The sequence below is a fragment of the Heterocephalus glaber genome, unplaced genomic scaffold (genome assembly GCF_053883595.1).
Source record: "Heterocephalus glaber isolate CG9 unplaced genomic scaffold, H.glaber_assembly_v1.0 deba00001226, whole genome shotgun sequence".
NCBI lineage: Eukaryota > Metazoa > Chordata > Mammalia > Rodentia > Bathyergidae > Heterocephalus > Heterocephalus glaber.
Genome location: NW_028258219.1, coordinates 802,682 through 825,511, shown reverse-complemented (window position 1 = coordinate 825,511; position 22,830 = coordinate 802,682). Strand labels below are relative to the sequence as shown.

General features: G+C 56.4%; 1 protein-coding gene across 1 annotated transcript; it reads right to left on the bottom strand.

Moving 5' to 3' along the window:
* Positions 1-6,552: 6,552 nt before the first annotated feature.
* On the bottom strand, positions 6,553-22,728 carry Gal3st2 (galactose-3-O-sulfotransferase 2). Its single transcript, XM_021247424.2, has 4 exons — positions 17,873-22,728; positions 10,696-10,779; positions 9,631-9,907; positions 6,553-8,932 (listed from the first exon to the last, which is right to left on the bottom strand). Exons 1-4 carry the CDS (start codon positions 17,899-17,901, stop codon positions 8,114-8,116), a joined length of 1,209 nt encoding a protein of 402 aa, XP_021103083.1. The 5' UTR covers positions 17,902-22,728; the 3' UTR covers positions 6,553-8,113.
* Positions 22,729-22,830: the final 102 nt, after the last annotated feature.

Genomic DNA, 22,830 nt, shown 5'->3' with positions numbered 1-22,830 from the left:
CCTTGGAGAAGGACCACTTTAGTGGCTCCTCAGGAACTGGAAATAAGGCTAGGGTCTGAAGAGGCTGTCAGAATGCCCTTCTTGCCTCTCTACCAGCCTTTTGATTTGCAATGAATGACAGTGACCTGCTTGGGAGGACAGAATACCTCTAAGAGTTGTAGAATTTCCTGCTTGTGTTTCGCAGATGATTGTTTATTAGTCGGCAAGCTCCTTTTTTTCTGGATTCCTGCATGGGCATGTAGCACCAGAAAGGCATACTGTATCTGAAGCCTGTATAGATACTTAGCTTTTTGCATTTTCCTAGTATCAGTTCTGAAGAGTGATGAGCTCTGCTCCTTAGCACAGGTCTGCAGGGAAAGGTGTTTGGCCTCAGTGACTTGTTGGGAACCTACAACTCCATAACCTGCTTTCCAGTTCCTTCTTTGACAAAGCTACTTTCCTCAGTGAACCACACTTGCTCAGGGTCTTGGAGGGGCAGGTCACTGACAGTCTGGGAAACCACCTGTTCACAAGTGTGGAATGTAAGTCTTTATGGTAACCTCGCGGGTCTCTTGAAGCATGGCCTGACATAATCCCAACGGATAAAATCGGCTTTGGCCTCTCCCAGAATTGGAGAATTGGCCCCAAGTTTGAAATAAATCTATTCTTAGTAAAGGAGTAGCACACTGTGGGACAATTAAAAGCTCATGGTTGAACATTTGACCTTCAAATTGACATGTCAAAGCAGGAGCAAAGAAACTCTGCCTAGGGCTCTTCTTGAACTCAATTATGGATATAGATTTAGAGAAGGGTTTTCCAGAGAAGGAAGTTAAACAGAAGCTAAAGGAACTTAAATTGTTTACCCATGAATCCAAGGTCACTCAGGGTTTTCTTGATTATCCTTGGGTTTTCTCTAGAACAATTTGGGTGCGCTTAAACCATTGCCAATTAAGACAGCTATAATTTTGGTTTGTCTTTTTTCTCAGTCCTTCTCCTTTTCTCTTCATGTAGATCCCAGTTGTTGAACACAGAAAAGGCTGTGTTCAGCAACAGGGTTATAGAGTCTTGAGACCCCATCTGCAAATGTACTAGGCTGTTTTGAAAATATTGGTTCTCAAAAAAAGAAAATACTGGTTCTTTCTGGGATTCTAGCCTCTGTTGGCAACAGGGGGGAAAGACCTATATCTGCCTGGGAGCCAGGTGGCTGAGGACAGCTTCATCAAAGATGTCTTTTTTTTTTTAAGGCCTCTTTAAGTACTGTGGTTCTTGGGCCTTTACAGAGATAAAGAGCTATAAAAGTCTAAACATAAGGGATTTCACACCACTTTTCTTGCCTCTTGCAATAAATAAATGAATAAATAAATAAATAAATGGTCTTACTGAAGAATTTAAACTGCCATTCTCTTGCCATTCCCTAGTTTAGTGGTGGCAAACTGACGGCACATGTGTTACTGTGTTTTTCTTTTAAGACAAAATATGTTAATGTAGGACTTGTTTTTTTCTAAACTAAAAACCTCAGTATTCAGGTTTAATTTCAGTGTTGGCACTTTGCAATAAATAAGTGAGTTTTGGGTTGCAGTTTGGCACTCAGTCTCTAAGAGATTCTCCATCATTGACCTAGTAACTGGACCCAAACAATATTGCAATAGCAAAGACAAGGGTGGAGCCCTTGGAGTGCCAACTAGCTGCTAGCCAACTAGCCTGTGGGGAGAGAGAGAAAAGATTAGGTCTGAGGTCCTTCAGAGGATGTCCCCTACAGAAAAATGCAAACCCATTGAGACACCAGAGTGTCCTCCATGAGACTCAATTGTACTACCAGACATCTCTGACAAAGCAAACAGCACCAGTACCTTCTCTTTTTTTGGTACCAGGAATCAAACTCGGGACCTTGAGCTTTTGAGGCAGGTGGCGTAACCACTGAGCTAAATCCCTGGCCCACCAGTACCTTCTTATTTATCTTTTTCCCTTTAGCACTCTCCATATGTTATGGCCTACCATGACTCTTTCAAGGTCAAACTGTTGTACAGCCTAATAGCAAGATTGCTGGGATCTGTAACATTGGCCCACTGACTCCTTAGAGAGAAGGGTGGAAACTGCCCTGCGGTTCCCTTAGAAACTTCCATAAGATCAGGATGGAACTCCCCCACCTGAAGACTCCCTTAGCCACCTGAGAAACAATATCCCTTGCATTTGCCCAGTGGTACAAAGATGGCTTTGCTTTGGTATATTTATAACAGTTTGAGTTGATCTTTACTGGCTGTCCCTTTGTTCTGCTCAGGCTGTCAGGCATATATTTCTAAATTACCTGAATTTCTGCTAGAAGAAACAAGGAAGGGACCTAGCCCAATGAAAAAGAAAAGAAGGAACAGGCCCATATGTTCCCTAAAATTAAAGGCTTAGCTCCTATCTACAAGGGTGAGATTTCCTAGTGACCACGAGTCCAGTTGGAGGGGAAAAAAAAGGTAAACAAACATGGCAGAACTACGTGACCAATTCAAGTAACCAACTAATATGGCCAACAAACATGGCCAAATCCATGTGGCTGACCCATGTGACAAGCCAAAATGGCTGCCAATCATGGGAGAAGGTGGACTGGGATGAAACAAGGCCCTGAGAAAGCAACTCATTAATGATACCCAGAGATAAAAGGCCATCTAGGGGGAAACACAGATAAGATTTTGAGCATGAAAAGGGGTAAACTGGGATAGGTAGGTGGCTACTCAAGCAGGAGATCAAGTTACCTACAGCTATTCTTACCAAAAGAGTCAGAAAGCTGAGCAAAGTATGGTGGAGACCAGAAGCATGAGGACAAAAAAGGCATTCTATACTCTAGGTCACACACATAGTATCTGAGCAATCTGTTCTGTAGCTGACTTAAAAACAGGCTCTCTGGCAATTCTTTACTGCAATGAGTGACCAAAAATGGGAAAGAAAGGGAGAGATAAACGTGAGGTGAACCTACAGGTCTCTCACCAGCTGGGAAAAAAGCGACCATGTGCTCCCCTCCCATCCCACATGGGGGGCCTCTCTAGGAAGCTGTTCCTGGCGCCATGAGAAAGCTTCCTCAGTTCCCCAGCTTCCATTCATTTCTGCCACTCTGTACCTTCCCACCTTTCCCTGATAACCAAAAGGAATTCAAGCCCTATGAAGAATGAAAACCCATCCTGGGAGAGAAGGGATTGAAGCTTTCCTAGGGGAGGGAAAGGAAAAGAAAAACACCTCCTTGGCCATAGATTTGAGAGAGAGAGGGAAAAAACAAAAAAATACATGCCCAAGAGCCTTACTTCCTGGCTGGCTGTGTCAAATATGTTACTGGGTTTTGGGGTCCTAGACTATCCTTTTAAACATGGTTTCTAGGTTCTTTCAGTCCTGAACAAAGAATTAGTCAAGACAAGAGCAAAAGGTAACAAAGTGTTACATTTATTAAAGGTAGGACAAGAAATAGGCTCTGCAAAGCAAATTTCAGTCAAATAAAAGTAGAAAAAGCAGCTCGCACTGGGGGTGGAGTACCGTGAAGGAGCCCCACAGCAGGGGCTCAGTGGTGATTATCTTTTTCTTTATCTCCCTTCTGGCATCAGGTGTCAGTCACCCCGTTGGAAACCTGCTCAGGCTCTTTGAGAAGACCACATGCAGGGATGTGGGGACAGTTCCACACACCTGGCCTGGGATTCCATAATTCACAAGTCAGGTCTACTTTCCCAGCTAGTCTTAGCCACATCCTAGCTCCCTGCCTCACTGGCAGGCCCCAGAGCTCACAAGACTGCAGGAGAGCTCTATGTTCAGCCTTGGTGTGGCTTGCTACCTGTATGAGGTTTCTAAATCTGAAGTTACTACAGTGGTGCCTTGGTTCACAAACTGAATTTGCTCTAGGATTCTGGGGAAGATGCCCATAGTCATGTTCATCACTCCATGTGGAGTTTATGAACAGAAACAAAATTTTGGGTAAATCTGTTTTTCTTTAATTGCCTCTGGTAAAAATTGTGACAGTAGGGTCGGGGATTTAGCTCAGTGGTGCTGCATCTGCCTCACAAGCGCAAGGTCCAGAGTTCAATCCCTGGTACCAAAAATAAAAAAAGCAGTTATGGTTTAAATTTAAAATGTCCCCAAAGCCTCAGGTGTTCAGAGGTGGGGCTTTCAAAAGGTGATCGGATCATGGGGCTCTGTGTTCATCAGTGAGCTGATCCACGGACAAGTTCATAGCTGAATGCGCTGTGAGGATGTGGGAACTGGGAGTGGTCACTGGGACACGGAGGGGTGCGATCTCGGCCCTGACTCCCCGCCCCACCCCACCCCACGCCCGCTTCTTGGCTGCACTGGGTGCCGAGCTGCCCTCTGCCAGGCCCTTCAGCCATGTTTCTGCCTTCGAACCATGAACTAAAAACCCTCTGAAACCAGGTGCCAAAAAAACCCTCTCCTTTCTGTTGCAGGCATGGGGTGTTTGGTCCCAGTAATGAGAAAGCTGACTAATACAAACTGTAATATAGCTATCATTTGATTGTGGCTCTGTGCATTGTTTTCAGGGTTTTTATAATCTACCTGTAGACTGGGCTGAGTCCTAAATTCTTCCAGGTTCCCCCAATCCATGGAATTCCTAAAAGCAGTGACTGTCTTTCCTAAAGCCCATAAAAGAAGCTGCACAACTTGACATACATTGCAGGAAACAAGTCTTGTGCTGCACAGAAAGTTCGCCATACTGCCCAATGCCATGACTGGAGATGTTCAAACTGCAAACCCCTATGAGAAGCTGGCATCAGAACAAGAGTCCAGATCCTGATGAGACTCTTGCTCTCTTGACTTTTGTCTTGCTGATGGCCACCTGCAGGGACAATGCTGTAGTTAAAAGTTTACAATCAATAGCCACTACAGGCCACAAAGGCAGGCTCTGACCTACAGGATCCTTTGGTCTACCTACTGCATGACCAACAACACCTCTACTGCAAGTTTTTGTCTGAAGTATAACCAGGGGCCCTTTTTATAACACTCTCTTACTTCAACCCAGTCATGTGCTCTCAAATGATAAAAATACTCTAGACTGGGCTGAGAACATAATTAAGTAATACAACACTTGCCTAACACCTGTGAAGTCCAACACCATAATAAAAAGAACAAAGTAGTTGTTCTGTATTTCATAGCTGGGCATGGTGGTACATGTCTGTAATCCCAGCTACTCAGGAGGCTGAGACAGGATGATTACAAATTTGAAGCCAGTCTATGCAACCTAGCAAGACCTTGTTTTAAAATAAAACAATAAAACAAAAAGGGATAGGTTTATAGTGCCGTGGTAGAGCACTTCCTTAGCTTGTGCAAGACCCTGGGGTCCGGCCCAAGCACACACACACACACACACACACACACACACACACACACACAGAGACACACAGACACACACACAGACACACACACAGAGACAGACACACACACACACACACACACACTCTAGATTATTTATTGGTTAAATAAGAAAATGTCTATGCCATTGCTAGTATACATGCTGCATCTGAATAAATCCCTCTGAGGAAACTGAGACTCAACTGTCTAAAGGACAGGCCCAATGATGACACCAGTTGTCACCTACTTCCTCTTGGTCATTTGATTTATTCAGTCAGTTTAAGCCTAGGTTCTTGGTTCAAAACTATTATGCAAACTGGACCTGTTTTGGTCTTGTTGGTTTTGTTTCTCTTTTTAAACCCTGTACCAGTTGCCTATCAGATTTACACAGAGACACAACTCTTAACAAAATAATGCCAGCCCAGCACTTGGAGATGATACAGTCACCTACAGAGCAGACAGAATGAACAGCAGATTTAACAAAAGACTCCAGGCAAACAGCCTGAAAATCACTCTTTCCCAACATGCTTGTTGCTCAAATGTGGCTGAAAGGGTTTTGACACTGATTCCTTACAGCCAATCATTTGCTCCAAAGTAAAAGCAGGAAGCCAACAACAGAGACAGGTCCATCCTTGCAATAAGGGACAATCAAACCTAACTACAAGGTGGGTTATCAGCAATGTTCTCAGAATGGGCTCAATGGAAAGGGGGAAATAGGAAAGCTGTCGGGATCAAGATGGAGTCGCTCCTGCCAGCCCTGACATAAGCGACTAAAGCAGGGGCTTCTGAAGGAAGGGTGCTCATGCACGGATGCCTGAATGCCGATCAACATCCTCCTCAACTCACAGCCCTGAAAAATGTCTGACGCAGTGCCAGCTGTTTTCAACTTGGAGATTTCACATAAGAATCTATACTTCCAGCTCCTCTTTCAAGTCAGGAGACTTGTCTCTCCGGCTGCCTCCACCCCCCCACCCCACCCCCCGGCCACTATGCCCTCACCATCCTGCTCCAGCCCCAACCCACCCCAGCCAGTTGCCCCACAGCCCATGGCCATGTCAGGGGCCCGGGCTCACCTGAGGATTCAGCCCCTGGTGTAAATCCCTGAGAAGGGACACTTTCCTGCCCACAGTCCAGTCCTGAGTTCAACGAACCTCACAGGTGCTGTTCCTCGGGCTTGCACTGAGCCCACCACCATCCCAGAGGAGAGCTGAAAATGCCCCCTAAAAGGAGTCTGAGCCACACCCTATGTTCTCAGCTTTTATTGGCTCCACAGTACAGCAGTATTTCCAACACTCCTGTTTAATGGACAATTTAAACAGATGGTTTCCAGAATCCTCTATCACAAACCACGAGCATTTTTACATTGTAGTAAATACTCCCAAATTTCCCTGCAGAATGATGGTAACAGTTTAAACCCCACTACCCTGGAAGGCAAAAACAAAGTGACATTAAATTGCTCTTGTGACCTCAACTGCATAATCGCTGTGCGGGCGAGACTAGTGGTGCACAGCGACTGGGCGTGGGCAGGGCTGCAGGCACGGTGGGCACCTGCTGTTTCCAGGCCGCAGTATTCTTCCCTCTCCTGGATTCCCACACCTGCCCACACTCTCTGAGGCAGCTGTAGACCCCACCTGGTGCTCCAGTGGGAACTTGTGCTAAAAGCTCCAGTATTTCCTCAATGGGTGGCAATTCTTCCCATTCTCGGTTTGCCCGAGATTCTTCTCCCTCACTTTTTCCTTTTGCAAGGACTCCCACTATTTGCACATGGGCTCGTCTCAGATATGACTTCTGCTGCCACTTTTCACAGGGATTTCCACCTCATCTTCCTTTGGCCTGAGCTGGGTGACCCTACACAGTCTGATGACGCCGGCTCTTAGCAAGCAACACCCCCTTCACTATCTCTAGTCAGGTTTGTTTGGAAGTCATTGGATCAATTTCCAAATATTCTTTTTTATTCTCAAATTCACCATAATACCTCTAATCTTACTGGAAACGTCCTTCGTGAAGTGTCCCTGGGAGCTCCCTGTTCTGATTGCTGGGCCATCTCCCCTTTCTGTGAAATGCCTGGACACATCCCGAAGCAGGTGCCAGGAGATGCAGGACCTTGGGGCTGAGGGGCTGGGTGACACAGCAGGAGCCCCCCACACAAGCGGGCTCTGGCTGAGCCTCTGGGCTATCCATGTGAGTGCCTACGTTTCCCACTTTTCCCAGGGCATGTGCTGACAGGTTCGTGACCCCCACTCTACCCATTGGGCCCTGGCAGCCAGGGACCACACCCTACTACACAGGGGCCTCAGGTTCTCCTCGTGAACGACAAAGGAAGAGGGCCACCCATCCAGCACAGTCTCCAGACTTCCAAGGTCGGACAGACCATTCCCAGCTCTCCCGGGTCGTGAGGCTTCCTGCGAGCAGTGCTAGATGTAAACGTGGAGCTCGCTCGACCTGGGTTCAGGCTGAACCCTTTGTCGTGGGAACAGCTCTCAATCTGAGCGGTTCTCAGCCCCAGGCCCAGCTCCGACGGAGGTCACAGGCATGTCCCCAGGGACCAGTGCCAGGTCCTGGGGAGGGCAGGTTCAGGGAGCCGCTGAGGTCCTTTGGGATCACAGCCTGCTCTCCCTGGGTTCGTGTTCTTTGTTCTGGGGACGGGGGAGGGGGGTCGCCTGGGAGGACTCCCCCCTCCGGCCTTGTGGGCTGCGTCCCGGGTGGGTCGGCCTGGGGGTCTGCAGCTCTCCGTCTTGCTGTGGTGGTCTGTGGTCTGTGGCCTGGGTCTCTAGGGAAGGCTGGAGAGGGGCGGCGCCTGCGGGCCCTAGTGCTCCAGGAAAGGTATCTTTTTGGGGGGCTTCTCGGGGAACTGCAGCGAGTACAGGCGGGCCATGTACTGGACCTCCGGCGTCACCATCCTCTGGCACAGGCGCAGCGTGGCGTTGTCCAGGCCCGGCCGCAGGACGTAGCCCAGGATGTCGGCGGCACCGGACTGGTAGGGGCGCAGCTGCGGGTCTGCGATGCTCGCCCCGCTGCGGAGCGCCCCGGGCGGCAGACACAGGGCCTGGAGCTCCCGGCGCCGCGCGCGCAGCCTCTCTACCTCGGCGCTCAGGCGACGCGGGCCCAGCTCAGCGTGCACGCGCGCCCAAAAGGTGCGGTTGAAGTGCAGGTACAGGCGCCAGTCCAGCGCGCTCCAGCGCAGCGCCCGCTCCTGGGCGGGGGGCGACAGGCGTGCCACGCTGCGCTGGCCGCGTGCGTTCAACCGGAAGGCGACGACGTCGTCCAGCCTCCAGCGCAGGCGGCGCCGCAGCAGCACCATGGACTCATCGAAGTGCTCCGCGATGAGCACCAGCTGGAAGCGCCGCTCCACCTCGGCCAGGCGCGCGCGCACGTAGACGTCCTCGGCCGGCGCGTCGCTGTCGAAGCCCAGGTCGAACCACATGCCGTTGCGCGCGTACGCGTTGCGCAGGCCTGCGCTGGCGTTGTAGAAGCGGTGTGGCGTCTCCAGAAAGGCGTCCAGGCTGCGCGCAGCGCGGAAGGCGGGTGCCGCGTCCTTGAAGTAGGTGAAGGAGGACTCAAGGTGGGCGACCGGGTGCCGCAGGATGGAGAAGTAGAAGGTGTCCTTGGGCATGACCTTCTGCACCTGCGGGGACAGAGGGGTGCTGCGGGCTCGCGGAGGTGACGGGCCGGGAACAGAGCCCGCTCTCCCCGCGCCCTGTGCCCGGGGCCACCAGCCAGCCAGCCACACGGCCGCAGGGAGGCTGGTGAGCCCGCAACCTGTGTGGGGCGGGTGTGGGCTCGCCCTCTGTCCTGTGCCCCTTGGGGTCCTCGTGTCACCCACTGGAGCGACTGTCCGGGAGACGGCTGGGCTGTCTGTCCCCTCTGCAGCGCAGCGCAGCACAGCACAGCCATGCGCCGCCCTCCCGCCATCGCCTCTGCCGATCCGGCCCTCGCCAGTCCAGGCCACCGTGCTGCCCACCACCCAGAAGGCCCGTGTTCTGGGCTGCGGCTGTGCTAGGCCACGCCTTTCTTCACCCCCACACACAATTCCCTTTGGAAGGAAAATCGGGGAGCCCTGGGAGGAGCTGTTCCCTCAGCGGAGACCCAGATGACCTGCAGGGACTTCTTGGGGCCGAGCACCAAGGTCCAGAGCAGAGAGAGATGCAGGCTCCGGAGCCAGAGGGGGCTGCAAGTGCCAGGCAGAGGACGGCGGCCTGCTGGGTCTCATTCCAAGAGCAACCGCAGGGCCCTGGCAGCCTGGAGCTTAGAACCCTGCTCCATTTCCTGGACTCCGCCACCCAGAACCCGTAGTCCCTGCCTTCCCCAGCCTCAGAACCCCACCTCAGGAAGGTTGAACCGCAGATGATTGCACATGATGTTGAATTGTCGGGGAGGCCTGGGGTGAGGGCCAGCCTGCAGGGCACCCTCCACGTAGCGTGCCACAAAGAGCCAGGGGAAGCCCAGGTGGAAGTCAGGGCCCTGGGGCAGCGCCACGGACAGGTTGTGCATCTCAGCAAAGCGGTAGAGGATGTTGAGCACCGTGCTGCTGGCCGTCTTGTGTGTCTTGAGGAACATGATGTTGGTGACCGGTGGCCCCTCCACCTCAGCCCTGATCTGGCTGGGAGGGAGGACCCAGGAAGCCTCAGCCTGGCGGTACACTCCCACAGAACCCCACCCAGACCCCCAGCCCTCCTGTCCAGGCCCCCAACCTCAGTGCCCCACCCCAGCCCTGTCACTGTGGCCCCTGTCTGCAGCCCAGGGGACCCACTGGGACAGACGAGTTCCCACATGGGCTGCACGCTCAGCCCCAACTCAAGTCCCCCTCGGACTGGACTTGCAGCTTGCTTTCCGGCTTTCAGGGCACCTGTGTGGCACTGGCCCAGTGACCTCAGCCACGCATCCGTCATTCCTGGCTGACCCCAACCCTTCACCCTGGGATGAAGAAGGCCCCTGAAGTGAGGGCCAGAGTGGCCAGGTGCTAGGCCCTCCCTGCCCCAGTGCCCAGAGGGCAGAATCCAGAGCCCTGCACTGGCCTGGGAACCAGGGGGTGGGCAGAGACCCATGCAGAGTCAGGGCCTCTTGCCAGAAGTTGTGCCACCAGCTGGGGAAGATTACTGGAGGGGGACACTGGCAGTGAGGGGCACAGGTCTGACCTTCACCTTCCCAGACCCCACCCTGGGGGCCAGGCCACTTCAGGAGGCCCTGGACACTAACAAATCCCCACAGGAAGGCCTCCTGGCCTCTCCAGGAGGGGAAAGGGAAGTTCAGTGGGAACATGTGTCCCACCACGGGCTTCCAGCAGGTGTTGGTGCCCCGGGGTGGGCAGGTTGAGGTCCCCGGCTCTGCCCTCGGGGTTGCTGAGGTGGAGAACCCTCCTGGGCCACAGGGACACAACACAGGACTCACGGCAGGAACAGCTCCACATGCACATGCAGGAGGCCAACCAGCAGGAGCACAACCAACGCCAGAAGGAAGACGGTCCGGAGCGACCTGTGGGTAGACCTCACTGCTGCACAGCCCCACACAGCCCTCCCTCGTACAGGCCCTGTCCCTGTACACTGTCGCACACTGGGTGCAGGCTCTGCCCACTCTGCCCAGGACTAGGAGCACAGGGAAGAAGGGCCAGGTGGATAGGCAGAGATATAGGCCAGGGATGAGCTCGAAGGCCTTGGATGCCACAACTGCACTGCATGCCCAAAACCCACCGTAGGGCACCAACCAGTGGGTGGCATCTGGGGGTGGCCCTGGGCAGTGACGAGGGCTGGAGGAAGCCACAGTGTGGAACTCAGTGATGAATTAGCACCCTGCTAAGGGACACACGGTTTGTGTCTTCTCTCACTCCACCTCTTCCCTGAAAGGACACAGTGCCATATGCCTGCCAGGGAGAAAGCACCCAAGAAATGGCCCTGCAAAGCCTAGCCACATTCTTCAGGGTTAACCCTGGCCCTAAACCTAACCCTGCTGGTGTCTGGCTGACTGACTGGCATCCAACCAGGATGGGAGAGCAGGAGCAGTAAGGGGGGCAGGGGACCCCCACCTTGCTGACCAGGACCAAGCCCAAGATGGAGCCTGCACATTCCTGATGCACGGGGCTTGAGTTTGGGCAGAAGCTGCACAGAAGATTCCAGGAGCAGTGGACGGGCCGTGAGTGGCCTCCCTGTCCCTCCCCTACCCGGTCCCACATGCACCTGGGTGGTTTATGGTCACCTGCACTTTTAGGGATGGGACCTGGGAAAGGGAGAGAAAGCCCTAGCCAGTCTCAGCGCCCTGGGGTCAACCCAAATTCATCTCTCCAGGCTTGCTAGGCCCCAGATCTCCACTGAGGCTTCCGAGCGGCCTCAGTCACAAAGTAATGACTGGAGCTCCCGGTCTGTCCCCCCAACCTGCCCCCTTTCCTTCCCTCAGCTTCCCATTGCTCTGGCCCCACTTTCTACCCACTCCACTGGTCCTGCCTTCTGCCAGCCCCTCACCCCAGGATATTGGCATTTTCCCCACTCCAACATGTTGCTTTCATGGTCAGAAGATGGCTGCCAAGCTCCAACATCACATCCATCGTTAGATCATCGAAAAGAGAATAAGAACACAGCCAACCACAACAGGAGCCAGACACCTTTCTAGAAGGCTCTAGCAAACCTCCACTCATATGTGCTTGGCCAGGGCACAGTCCCACAACCAAAGTGGCGTAGTGGCCTGTGCAGGTCCAGGCCACAGTGAGGCCTGGCCCCATGGGATCCCCATCAGAGAGGAACGTCCCTGGGGGAAAGCAGGTTTCCTCCCAGTCCTGGTGTGGATCATGGCCCAGATCCCTCAGAGCTAGGTACTGCCTGCAGGGCCAGCCTTGCTGGGCCCTGACACCAGGCCACAGGCAGCTGCCCACGTGGGTGTGACTCAGGACTCAGACCAACCCGCTGGAGCAGAGCCTGTGAGCCAGTAGGACACGGCCTTGGGTCTGACCCAGCCCGGTCTGACCCAGGGAGCTGTTGGGAGGTCACCCCTCAGGCTGCAAGCTTGGTTTCATTATCTTTCGGCTTCCTGGGCAGTCCTGGCCATGGGCAAGAAGGCCGGTGCTCCCTTCTTGGCATTTTCAGTGGCGGTATCCCAGCAGCAGACCTGGGAAGCGTGCCATGCTGAGCACTGCCTGCTCCCTAAGGCCCCAGCGCATCTCCCTGGTTCCTCTCACTCCCGAATACAGGAGCAAGCCGAGGAGGCATGGCTTTGCCCTCCCCAGTGGGCCCTGGTAGGACAGAGAGCCACTGGGAGGGGCCGCACACCTCCCGGGATGCTTACCCACGTGCACCCTGCCCACCCCTGATGTGGATAGACAGCAGATTACATGAGCAGCTCAGCAAGAGGAGACACCATGCAGACCTGGCATCCACCCTACCTTTGTGGACAGCACCACGAACCTTAGATTCTGAGCCCAGAGACGCTGTGACCTGAGAACATGCCCAGCAGCAGTCCTGTGTCCAGGGCAGACACTATCATCGACTGTCCCAGACACACCCAGGTGTCACAGTGGCCCTTGCCAATAGTTCTGGGCCTGACCACCTTTCCACTGGAACTTCCCACCCCACCACCCATCTCCTGGCCACATGAGAGTTGGCCCTGGGCCCTTTGTGGGGACCCTGCAGAAGGTCCCAAGTGCCCCTTGTTTGGAGGAGATGAGGGAGGGAAAAGGGGAAGGTGGCCTCCCCTAGAGCGCACCCAGGGCTGCTATGCAGCAGGCAGCTGCCCCACAGGCCCAGGCAACTGAGGGACAATTGGTGCCAAGAAAAACCTACAGCAACATCTGGGAAGACTGCACGCAGAAAGAACATAGCAGGGGTCTCCCAGGTGGCAGAACAGACAGAGCCACCACTAACACTGCAGGGATGTGGTACCCAGACGAAAATCAGGGGATAGCAGGGGCTGGAGACAAGTGGCCAGCACTGGTCCTCCAGCTAGAAACAGCAGGAAGAAGGCAGGCACGATGATCTCCAGAGGGGCAGGCCCCTGGCCAGTGGTCCCAGCATGGCAAGGGTTCCCACCTCCAGGCACAGGGGCTGCCACGCCTCTGGATAGTGCTGCGTGTGCCAGGCTACACTGGGATCACCCACCAAGTTCACCCCAAGGATTCATCCTAAGAGTGACTAGGTCTGTGTGGGCAGCCGTTGTCTCCATCTTCACTGAGTGACCGTGCATTCCTCTGAATCAGCACCCATAGATCACAAGGATGTGGCTGCGGCCAGAGCCATGCTCTACCCTGCGGGCACACAGTTGCTGGCCATGTGATGACCCCTGTGGCCTGATGGAATAAACAGGAGAAGCATGTGAGTGTCTCTCAGGAGGGAGGCAGAGAAGTCACCGGGAGGGCCTGGTGTCTGCGGGCGGGACTCGATCAGAACAGCCTGACGTCCTGCGGAGGGTCTCTCCCTGGGACGCCAGACACCCAAGCATTGCCTGCCAGGGACATGAGGTTGTTGTGACTTGGAGAAGCAAGATGTCACTGCCCTTTGAAGCGCAGTCTGAGGTGTCAGAGCTCTCATGAGTTTGCTAATTGCGCTTCATATTGTCTGGCATGTTTTAAGATTTGCCAGTCTTATTGTATTGGCAAATAAAATATTTATTCGAGCTGCATTTCCAGATGCCCTCACCAAGCCTTAGTGTTCTCCCTAGGAAGCTGTTTCTAGAAGAGTCACATCACTGCCAAGGCACCAGCCTCCTCTGCACTCCTTGCTGTCGGGCCCTTCAGGACCACAGGAATGAGGCAGGCCAAGCACATGTCCTGCTCTGCTCTTAGGCCCTTGCTGACCAGAAGGCACCAGGCTCATCTTGGGTGCTGCCTGGCCAGGCCAGGAACCAGCCATGGCTCCAAGCAGTGCCAGGCCCTTGCTCTTTAGGGGCTGTGGTCTGGGTTTTGGGGTGCTCCTGGGCCTTCTCAGGGGCCAGAGCAGGGCTTTGCATGGGAGAGAATTGCCCACAGGCCACACTCATGTGCATGGGTGGAGGCCAGCTCTACCAGCTGCCCCCTGTTCCATCTGGTCTCCTGTCTTCCATACCAAGAGTGTGGGTTGCAGAGACGCAGGAGACAGTAGGGCAAGGAGGCTGCACAAGTGCGTGCGTCAGATCCCTAATGCAGCGCCCCATCCCACCCTGCCAGAGCCCCCTAGCCACACGTCCATTCCGCAGGCCTGACCTCACCCCCACAGTCCTCCTAAGTCTTCCAGACACAGAGCTCAGAGCAGGGTGGAGGAGGTTCCAGGGGCCAGGTGGGCCAAGGGGCCTTTGTGGGCATCACCATTGCAGTGGACAGAAACTCTGGGGACGCTCAGGTCCGGGGCAGGCAGGGACGGGTGGAGAAGAGCAAGTGGCCAGCGGTGACATTTGGGGTCCTTGCGGGGATGCGTGAGAGGGGACAGGTCCTTTCCATCCCCACAGAGCTACCCGGAGTCGAGTACCAAGTCACTGAGGGCCATGGCTGTGGGACAGTAGCTCCTAGGAAGGGTGGCTGCAGAGCGTGTGCCTGAGAGGGATAGGACATTTTACAGCCCCGTATAGTTAGGGTTTAACCCGCCTGATAAGAGCCCTGTGGGGCTTACCTGTCACTTGGCCCTCGCTTTGTTCCACATAAAGCCCTTCCTCAAACACAAACACTGTTACCACCCAGCTCGGGTTCATTAAACCTGGCACACACTGGCCATCTGTCTGATGGTCCCCCAAGAGCCAGTCCCGCCAGAAGCAACCCGGAGACCCCACGTCGGGCCCAGGGTCTCCCAGAGCAGAGGCAAGGATGTGCCCAGCCGGCCACTGGACCCGACTCCAACACACACACATACTGCCCTGCACACCTGCTCCCTGCCTGAGGAGGGCACACGGAAACCACAACCCAGAGCCCAGCACACTACCCCAGTCAGCCTGGCTTGCGCTCATCTACGGAAGGACAAACACACAGTTTAAATTTTTAAAACTAAATACCAATTCCCAGGTGTAAAAAGGGAAAGGAATGCTCCCCTTAGAACATAGACAAACACGTCGTGACTGTGAATCCACCCTTCAGACAAAGAAGAACCTCTTGAACGTTTAATGAGCTTGCTGCCGCCCTCCCGACTCTCTCTGAACCGTAGCCAGGAGGGCTGTCGGCTGACACCTGGCTGGCTCCTAGTACAAGCCACTTCCTGCTGTAAAGATAGCAGACATTTATTCTCCGTGGTCAGGCCAGCGAGCCAGCGCAGGGGGCCTTCCAGTCTCCTGGGACCCAGGATGAACTCAAGTAGGGGGTGCTGTCCAGCCTCCTACCTGGGCTCTGTGGCTGCCCTTCTTGGTAGCGTGGGTGCCGTGGACCTACCCACCAGGCCTCCTGAGTGTCTCTGCGTGGGCGCAGCCCAGACAACCCCAGGCCATTACCCATTTCTGCCTGGAGGGGGAATTACCATTTATTTTAAAATGTTAAATTTGTGTTGCCTCTGTCAGAGAAGGCCCAGCCCTCCCGGCCAGAAGAGGGGGACCTGACACCCTCTCCAGCCCCCCACCCATTCTGGTCTGGGCCTCCCTCCAGGGTGTGGAGCCTGTCCATAATGACTTATGAGGTGCACTGAGCTCTGTCTGCCTGTGGGGTTTGAGGGGTGGCTGCAGTGACCACCACACCCTGCAGTCCCTTCCTCCCAGTGAGCAGCCAGTGCAGGGGATGAGGATGCTTGCCCAGGACCTACAACCCTGCCCACCCTGGAGCTTCTCACAGCCTGGAAGGCCAGGAGGCACAGTAGGAGTAGGAGCCCTGGTGCTCACAGGCAAGGGCCCCCATGCCATAGGGTGCTCACTCTCTGTCTCCCCAGTTACAGTGGACGCCCTGCCTGGCACGGGTCCTGGCCCGAGCTCCGAGGGAGAGATGGCCACCCCTGCATCCCTGGCCACAGTGGTCACTGAAACAGAGTAGCAGGCAGTTCAAACCTCCACACATGGACACCCAGGGGACCCACCCAAGGCCACCCCTAGGGCCACCCAGGACCCAGAGCCTGCACCACTGGCCAGTGACCAAGGAGAGATGGACATCCCTGCCTCAGGGGCTGCCTGAGTCACACCCAGATCTGGCAGGGCCAGGGGGGCTGGTGGCTCCATGGACAGCTGGAATGTTCTGTCTGAGCACTGCTTTCTGGATGTTTCTTTCAACAGTGGCTTAGCCACTAAGGGATGGGGAAATTGAGGGGTGCTATCTCCAGGCACCTCCTGAGCAGTGTGGCCCCCGCCATGGGCTCTGCACCACACCTTTCCCCACCACTACCTGGCTACACCCTAAGGTAGGGGTCACCTAGCTCTGGACACAGGCTACTGACTGGTTGGGGTGATGTCCTAGGACATGCCAGCACACCACCCACTTGGGGACAGGTTACCAGGCTCCAGGACCTGATTCAGACACAAGCCAGGCTTTTCCAGGGACACGTGGTGACTCCTACAGCCACAGCCACTACCACCCACCCGGCACACCCAGGCCCACCCAGGCCCACCCAGGCACAGCAGCGGATGGGGACCTGACCTGTCTGGGAGACGCTGACCTCTCAGTGTGGGGCTCATCCCCAGGCAGGAAGGCGGCCTCTGCCCTCCGCCAGGGCTTTTCTAGGCCCTATCCCACTCAGACCTGGCCACCAGCATGGTCACTGGCAAGCCGGCCAGGCATCCACAGTCCACCAACCCCAGGACTGGAGCCACATAGCCCATCGCAGGGCAACACAGCTCTGCGCCCTGGCGAAACTCCCCAGGGCTCAACACTCCAGGAAGGCAGGTTTCGGGAAGAGCCAGGACTTTTTTGGTTTCATTTCAGGCAGCAGAGAAAGCTCTCCCTGTCCTCCCCAGGCTTGAGCTGGTCGTGGGTACCAGGGGCCCCTGGCTGTAGGAGGACCAGCTGCCCACTGCCACAGCTACTGCCAAGGTGAAAACAGGATACAGCAGCGGCCTCCTGGGTATGGAGGGCACCGGAGGCCCTGAGCTGGAGGGGACCCAGGGATCCCACCAGGTGGCACCAGGCAACAGGCCTCCACAGCCACATCTGCAAAACTGGCCACAGCGCTGGAGGCTCCAGCCTGCAGGAACCCCAAAAGCACCACAGCAAGCCATGGGAGTGGACTGCAAGGTGTCTAAAGACCACGCCTGCCTCCTTCGGGCCTAGACAGAAGGAAAACCCAACTTTCCTTGCTCCTTGGTGAGGGGCACACCATCAGTCACCCCTGGAGGTGAGGACAGGCACCCCACCCTCCAAGGCCACCAGGCCCCATCCCCTCCTCCTGAGCACCCTAAAATGCACAGAAGTGTGAGGGACTCTGGCCCCGGACTGTCCTCGAAGCGCAGACCTAGCCCTGGTACCCCACCCCAATCCCTTGGGTCCCCAGGCCCCAGGCACCCACGACCAGCCCGAGCCTGGGAAGGACAGGGAGGGACTTCTCTGCTGTCTGAAATGAAACCCAAAGAGGCCAAATTCAGAGACGCCTTAGCGGTAAAATCCCCAAAGCCAAGCAGACTTCCTTTTTGAGACAAAGCCTCCTTTCCTGGCGCTCAGGACTCCCATGGAGCAAAGCACCTTGGTCCATTGTGCCACCCTGCACCCCTGCCTCACCTCTGAGAGCCGCCCACCAGGGACAGCATGCTGCCATGGGATGCCGGGAATGCTGCCAGCTGCCCAGGTCTGAGGCCCCAGGTCCCACTGCCCAGGTTCCCTCAGCTCTCAGCTGACGGCGGAAGGGTGCGGGCGCCTGGCACAGGCGTCAGGTGGGGTGTGGCCACTATGGCCAAGCGTGAGCTTAAATCCCCAGAAGCTCACCTGCTGGGTCAGGCGTGAGCCACACCCTCACCCTCACCTCAGTTGAAGGACTTAACTGTTCCATTCTCAGAAGAGCTGGGCCTCTTCCTGGGCTGGAGCAGGAGGCCGGCCTCCTCACTGGGCCTCTCCTCCTCCATCCCCAGGCGGACCCGGCAGCCAGGCTGGGCATCCAGAAGGACCAGCCCCATGTCAGCCACCCGCCCTTGGATCCATCCACGGGACACGGCCTGGTGGGCCCAGAAGGGCCAGCAAGGACTTCTGGCCCCACAGCCAAGGGGAATCTCAGGGTCCTCCTCTCTGTGCACCGTGGCCTGCACTCAGCTGGCACATCTGACAGGTTCCTGGACAGAAGAGGAAGGGACAGGGCCAAATCCAGACCTCTCTTCTTAAAAAGTCTGCCTTATACCAGGTGAAAATCTGTGCAGCAAAAGGACTTCTCAGAAAGGACACTGAAGTAAGAAATAAATACAAATATTTATTTGTAGATTTTATTACATGAAAGTTCATTTCTTTCCTTAGGAATAATAGAATTCTGAGACAAACAAGACCCCACAGAAATGTCTGCCATGGCTGACCCGGACAGTTGTGTCCATATGGTTGAGTTTCTTGCAAATCAGTAAGACAAGACCAACGCCCCACAGAGCCACAGGCAGCACCCTGCCTCCCTGGCCAGCCCGGGTGTCTCTACCTGATGACTGCACCCCACATAGCTGGGCCAATGCTATCCTTGGGCCCTCCCCAGGCATGCACAGCCAGCCAGGGGCCCTTCTGGGGAGAGCCTGTCAGTTGATGCCACCGCACCCCCATTCCAGAGGAGTCCAAGCCTGCCGGCAGCCTGCCTATCACCCACAGGGGTGGGCTGTGGCCACCCACCGCCCACTGCCAGCAGGTACCCTGGGCTGGGCAGCTGGGAGCTCCACAGCCCTTCCCACTCAGGGGCCAGCCCTCGAACTGCCGCTCCTGTCCCTCACGGTGTCTGGCTGCCAGGGAGACCTGGACCTTCCCCTCACCCCTCACCACCGCAGACTCCTCGCCGTCTGAGCCCCAAGAGCCGGTCAGAACATGGGGCAGGCATGGTGGTGATGGGGGGGCAGCGATGGTTCTGCTGGGCTGCTCCCTGTGCCCCAACATTGCACCGTGCAGGGAGGGGAGGCATGGGACGTGCTCCCCCTAGAGGGCGCCTGCCTGCTCCTCCTGCCTGGCACAGGCTCAGCCAGAAAGAGGTGTCCCCCACGTGTCCCCTAAGAACCCGGACACCTCCACCAGGGTATGGTCCAGACGGGCGTGCACTCTCAGTGCCTCCTTCCCAAGCTGGGGTTTCAGTTCCTGGATTCTGAGCAACACGCGGAACCTGTGCAGCAGTGGGCCAGCACTCTATGCTGCTGGGGACAGACAGGAGGGCACCTTGTGGTGTGGAAGGGTGTCCCGGCGTCAGGCAGCCCAGAGACAGTGAAGCTCAGAGACAGGACCCCTGCCGGCTGGAGGGAGGCAGCGGCATGACCTGGTACAGGATTCAGAGGATCTGCAAGCTCCAGCCCCACCCCAAGGAGGAGCAGCCAGAGAAGAGGGCGACTTGGACACCAAAATATGCAGTGTTTGTGGGGACAGATGCACGTGTCCCTGCCCACCAAGGACACTAGGACTTCCAACCGGCCTTGAAGGCCCCAGCCGCTCAGCATGCAGGATGGTCCACATGTGCAAGCTCTGCTCTTGTCGGGGCAGCCAGGCCTGGGTGCCAGGCACACAGCCTGGGCACTGTGGTGAGGAATGCACTGAAGCCAGACCAGGTGGGCAGAAAGGAGAGCACCAGCAGGGCCCAGGAGTCCCCATCCCCAGGTAACATTTCCAGGCTGCAAACCCAGCACCGTGCCAGGCAATGGACCAGAGAAGAACAGAGGCCAGTTCTTGGCTTCTGGGTGTCAGATGTGAGGCCTAGGGTACAGAGGAGCTTCTCATCCTTAAGTAGGAACAGAGTGGCTGCAGGCCAGGCTGGCAGGACCCGCAGCAGAGGCACCTCAGGCCAGGATCTTGTAGTGGACCCAAGCCAGGTGGAGTCAGGGGGAGGAGGATCCCATGCCACCCACCCTCCACCAGGGATCCGGCCTGCACTCCACATAGTACCTACCCTAGGTATCTGCTCTCCTGGCCAGGCTGAATGGGCTTCACCCACTGCCTATCACCCTGGCAGTCTTTGGGGCCCTGCGTCCCATCACCCCACCACCCCCAGGGGCCCAAGGCCACAGAACCTGAAGATGGTTCTGGGCACCCACACTCTGCCCATAAGCAGAGGGGGCACTACGCGACTCCTAGGTGGCCATCCCACCCAACCCATCTGCACACCTGCTGGACAGGGCCGGTGGGGACAGGGACACCCAGGTGGACAGGGCTGGTGGGGATGAGTGCCTAGCCCAGTAGACGCAGCAGGTGAGGAGCAAGAGGTGGAGGGCTCATGTGCCCACAGGCACCAATCAGGCCAACCCACAGCTGGGCCACAGCCGGGCACACCTGGAGGATCCACCTCCCCTGTGCTCTTCCAAAAACTTCTCACGCAGGACAAGTGGAACTGAGGGGCGGGGCAGGGCAGGGCATCCATGAGTGAGGCAGCAGGGCTGTGTCCCCTGAGCCTTCGTGGGACTCCTGCACCAAGGACCTAGGTGATGGGTGGGAGTGGGCAGAGGTGACGTCAGGCATGTGACACAGGCCCTGGCTCCAAGTCACCAGGAACTACTGTCTTGGGGCCTCACCCAGGAAGATGCTATGGCTACCTTCGAGCTGCTTGGGCTGTGGCCCCAGAGCAGAGTGATGGACAGGGCGCCCCAGGGAGGAGGACCCTCCACGATGGCCCCAACCCCAAGCCGAGGCCAATCCCTCAGGGCCAGAGCCCTGCGGGTGGCACAGCCACCTGGCCTCAGGGGCCCAGGTGGGCAGCAATGCGAGGGACCCAGGACAAGGGCAAGACCACTGGGGTCACATGGCCAGGGGCAGCTAGGCAGGACCCCAAGAGTCCAGCACAGTGGCCAGCAAGGGGCTCTGGTCTACTGCTGTCAGCACCCTGGGTCCCAAACTCCCTGGTGGCATGTCCTTCTGCCTCTAGAAACTCTCTGGCAGGACACTGCGGCCCTGTTGTCCCTTTTGCTGGGGGCAGCTTCTCCAACACCCCCAGCCCCCTGGGCCTAAGACCACCCCTGCACCTTCCCTCCTCTGGGCTGCTGCAGCCTGGCCAAGGCCTGCTCATCTGGGACTACCACCCTGCTGGGTTACACAAGGTCTCACATTGCAGGGATTAGTCTGCAGGTGAAACCATAAACCAATCCACACACAGAGGCAGATCCCACCTCCTGCACCAACCGACCTCACTCTCCACCAGGCTTGGCGTGGACGTAGCCGTTCCTCTCTGCTAAGTGGGACCACAGGCCTAGTCAGTGCCTGGGGCCTGGAGGCTCTGATGGTGGGGAGCCCCACCCCACATCACTAGTCCCGACCCAGCAAGGTCCCGACAATGTTCCACAGCCCCTGGGGGCGTCTGTGCAGCAAGACAAGGAAGGGTTCGTGGTGTTTTCCAGGCGGTCTCTGTCCTTGGGATCTTCAGTCTGCATCACCAGGAGGTCTAGAGAGGCAAGTCTTCCACTCAAAACATGGTTTTGTCATTTCCCACTGACTCTTAACAGGTTTTTCTGGATGCGTGAGCTGCCTGCCGGCTGTATCTCACAGCCTCCCATGGACACCACTGACTTCACAATGCAACTTCAGCACAAAGGAGAAGCAGGAAGGGGTCCTGCAAGGGCCCCTCTCCCGCCATGGATGACAGAAGTGAGGCAGCAGTGGGGGACAGCAGAGGAGAGAGCAGTCCCTTGGCCTCATGAACTCCACGAATCCACGCCGTGGTCAGCACGGCAAGGTGCATCCCGACCCACACCCAAGCCCCACCCAGGCCCTGTGGAGGTCCTGCTCCCCAGGGCCTGGTGCACTAGGACAGGACTGACATCCTCTACGCTCCACAGGCACCTGCCTCAGGCACCAGCATCCTCCTAGGGGCCTGGGGCTCACCCCGCTGTCCTGGTGGCCTCTCAGACCACAGCAGTCAGCGTGGGGACAGCGGGTGGGGCTGAGCCTGAGAGTAGAGGGCCCCACCCGAGGCTGGCCAGACAAGGGGCTGTGCAAACCGACAGCATCAGTCTGAAAACCCCACAAGCCACCCTAGCTGTGCTGCCCACACTCCTGCCCACCCAGGACCATGTGGCCAGGGAGCCAGCAGAGAAGGGACTGCCTCCCCGCAGAGGGGCAGGGTTGGGCAGCCACAGCCAAGTTGGAAGGACACACATGCAGCCAGGCTGTGTCCAGGTCTACCCTGTGCCTGCATTGCATACCACAGGGCTGCTGCAGAAACCTGATTGGGGGGGGGGGGCAGTAGCTGTGGCCATGAGGACTGAGCCAGTTCTAGCACCAGCCACACCTGGGCCAGCACAGGGGCTTGAAACTGACCCCTGACCTACGACCTACACCCTAACTGGTGGGGCAGAGATCACCCCAGGATGACACTCACCTCCACCAGGATGTGACCTGTCCACAGGCAGGAGACCCTGGCAGCAGGCAGCCAGGGGTGGCAGGTGAGGCCTCAGGTCCCCCTGCAGGCCACCATGAAGGCCACCAAGCCACCTCACTACTGACTGGCCTCTGCCATCCAGCCAGCGGGAGCTCAACTCCAGGGAGAGGGGACAGGGACAGGGGGAGTCAGTCCTGAGAGTGGCACTGAC

Excerpts from the sequence above, each read along its gene's own strand:
- Gal3st2 (XM_021247424.2), bottom strand. The coding sequence starts at position 17,901 with ATGCTGTCCCTGGTGGGCGGCTCTCAGAG. Across the intron at positions 9,908-10,695 it reads CATGTGGAGCTGTTCCTGCC|CCAGATCAGGGCTGAGGTGG; the intron begins GTGAGTCCTGTG and ends CCTCCCTCCCAG. Across the intron at positions 8,933-9,630 it reads TGCGGTTCAACCTTCCTGAG|GTGCAGAAGGTCATGCCCAA; the intron begins GTGGGGTTCTGA and ends CTGTCCCCGCAG.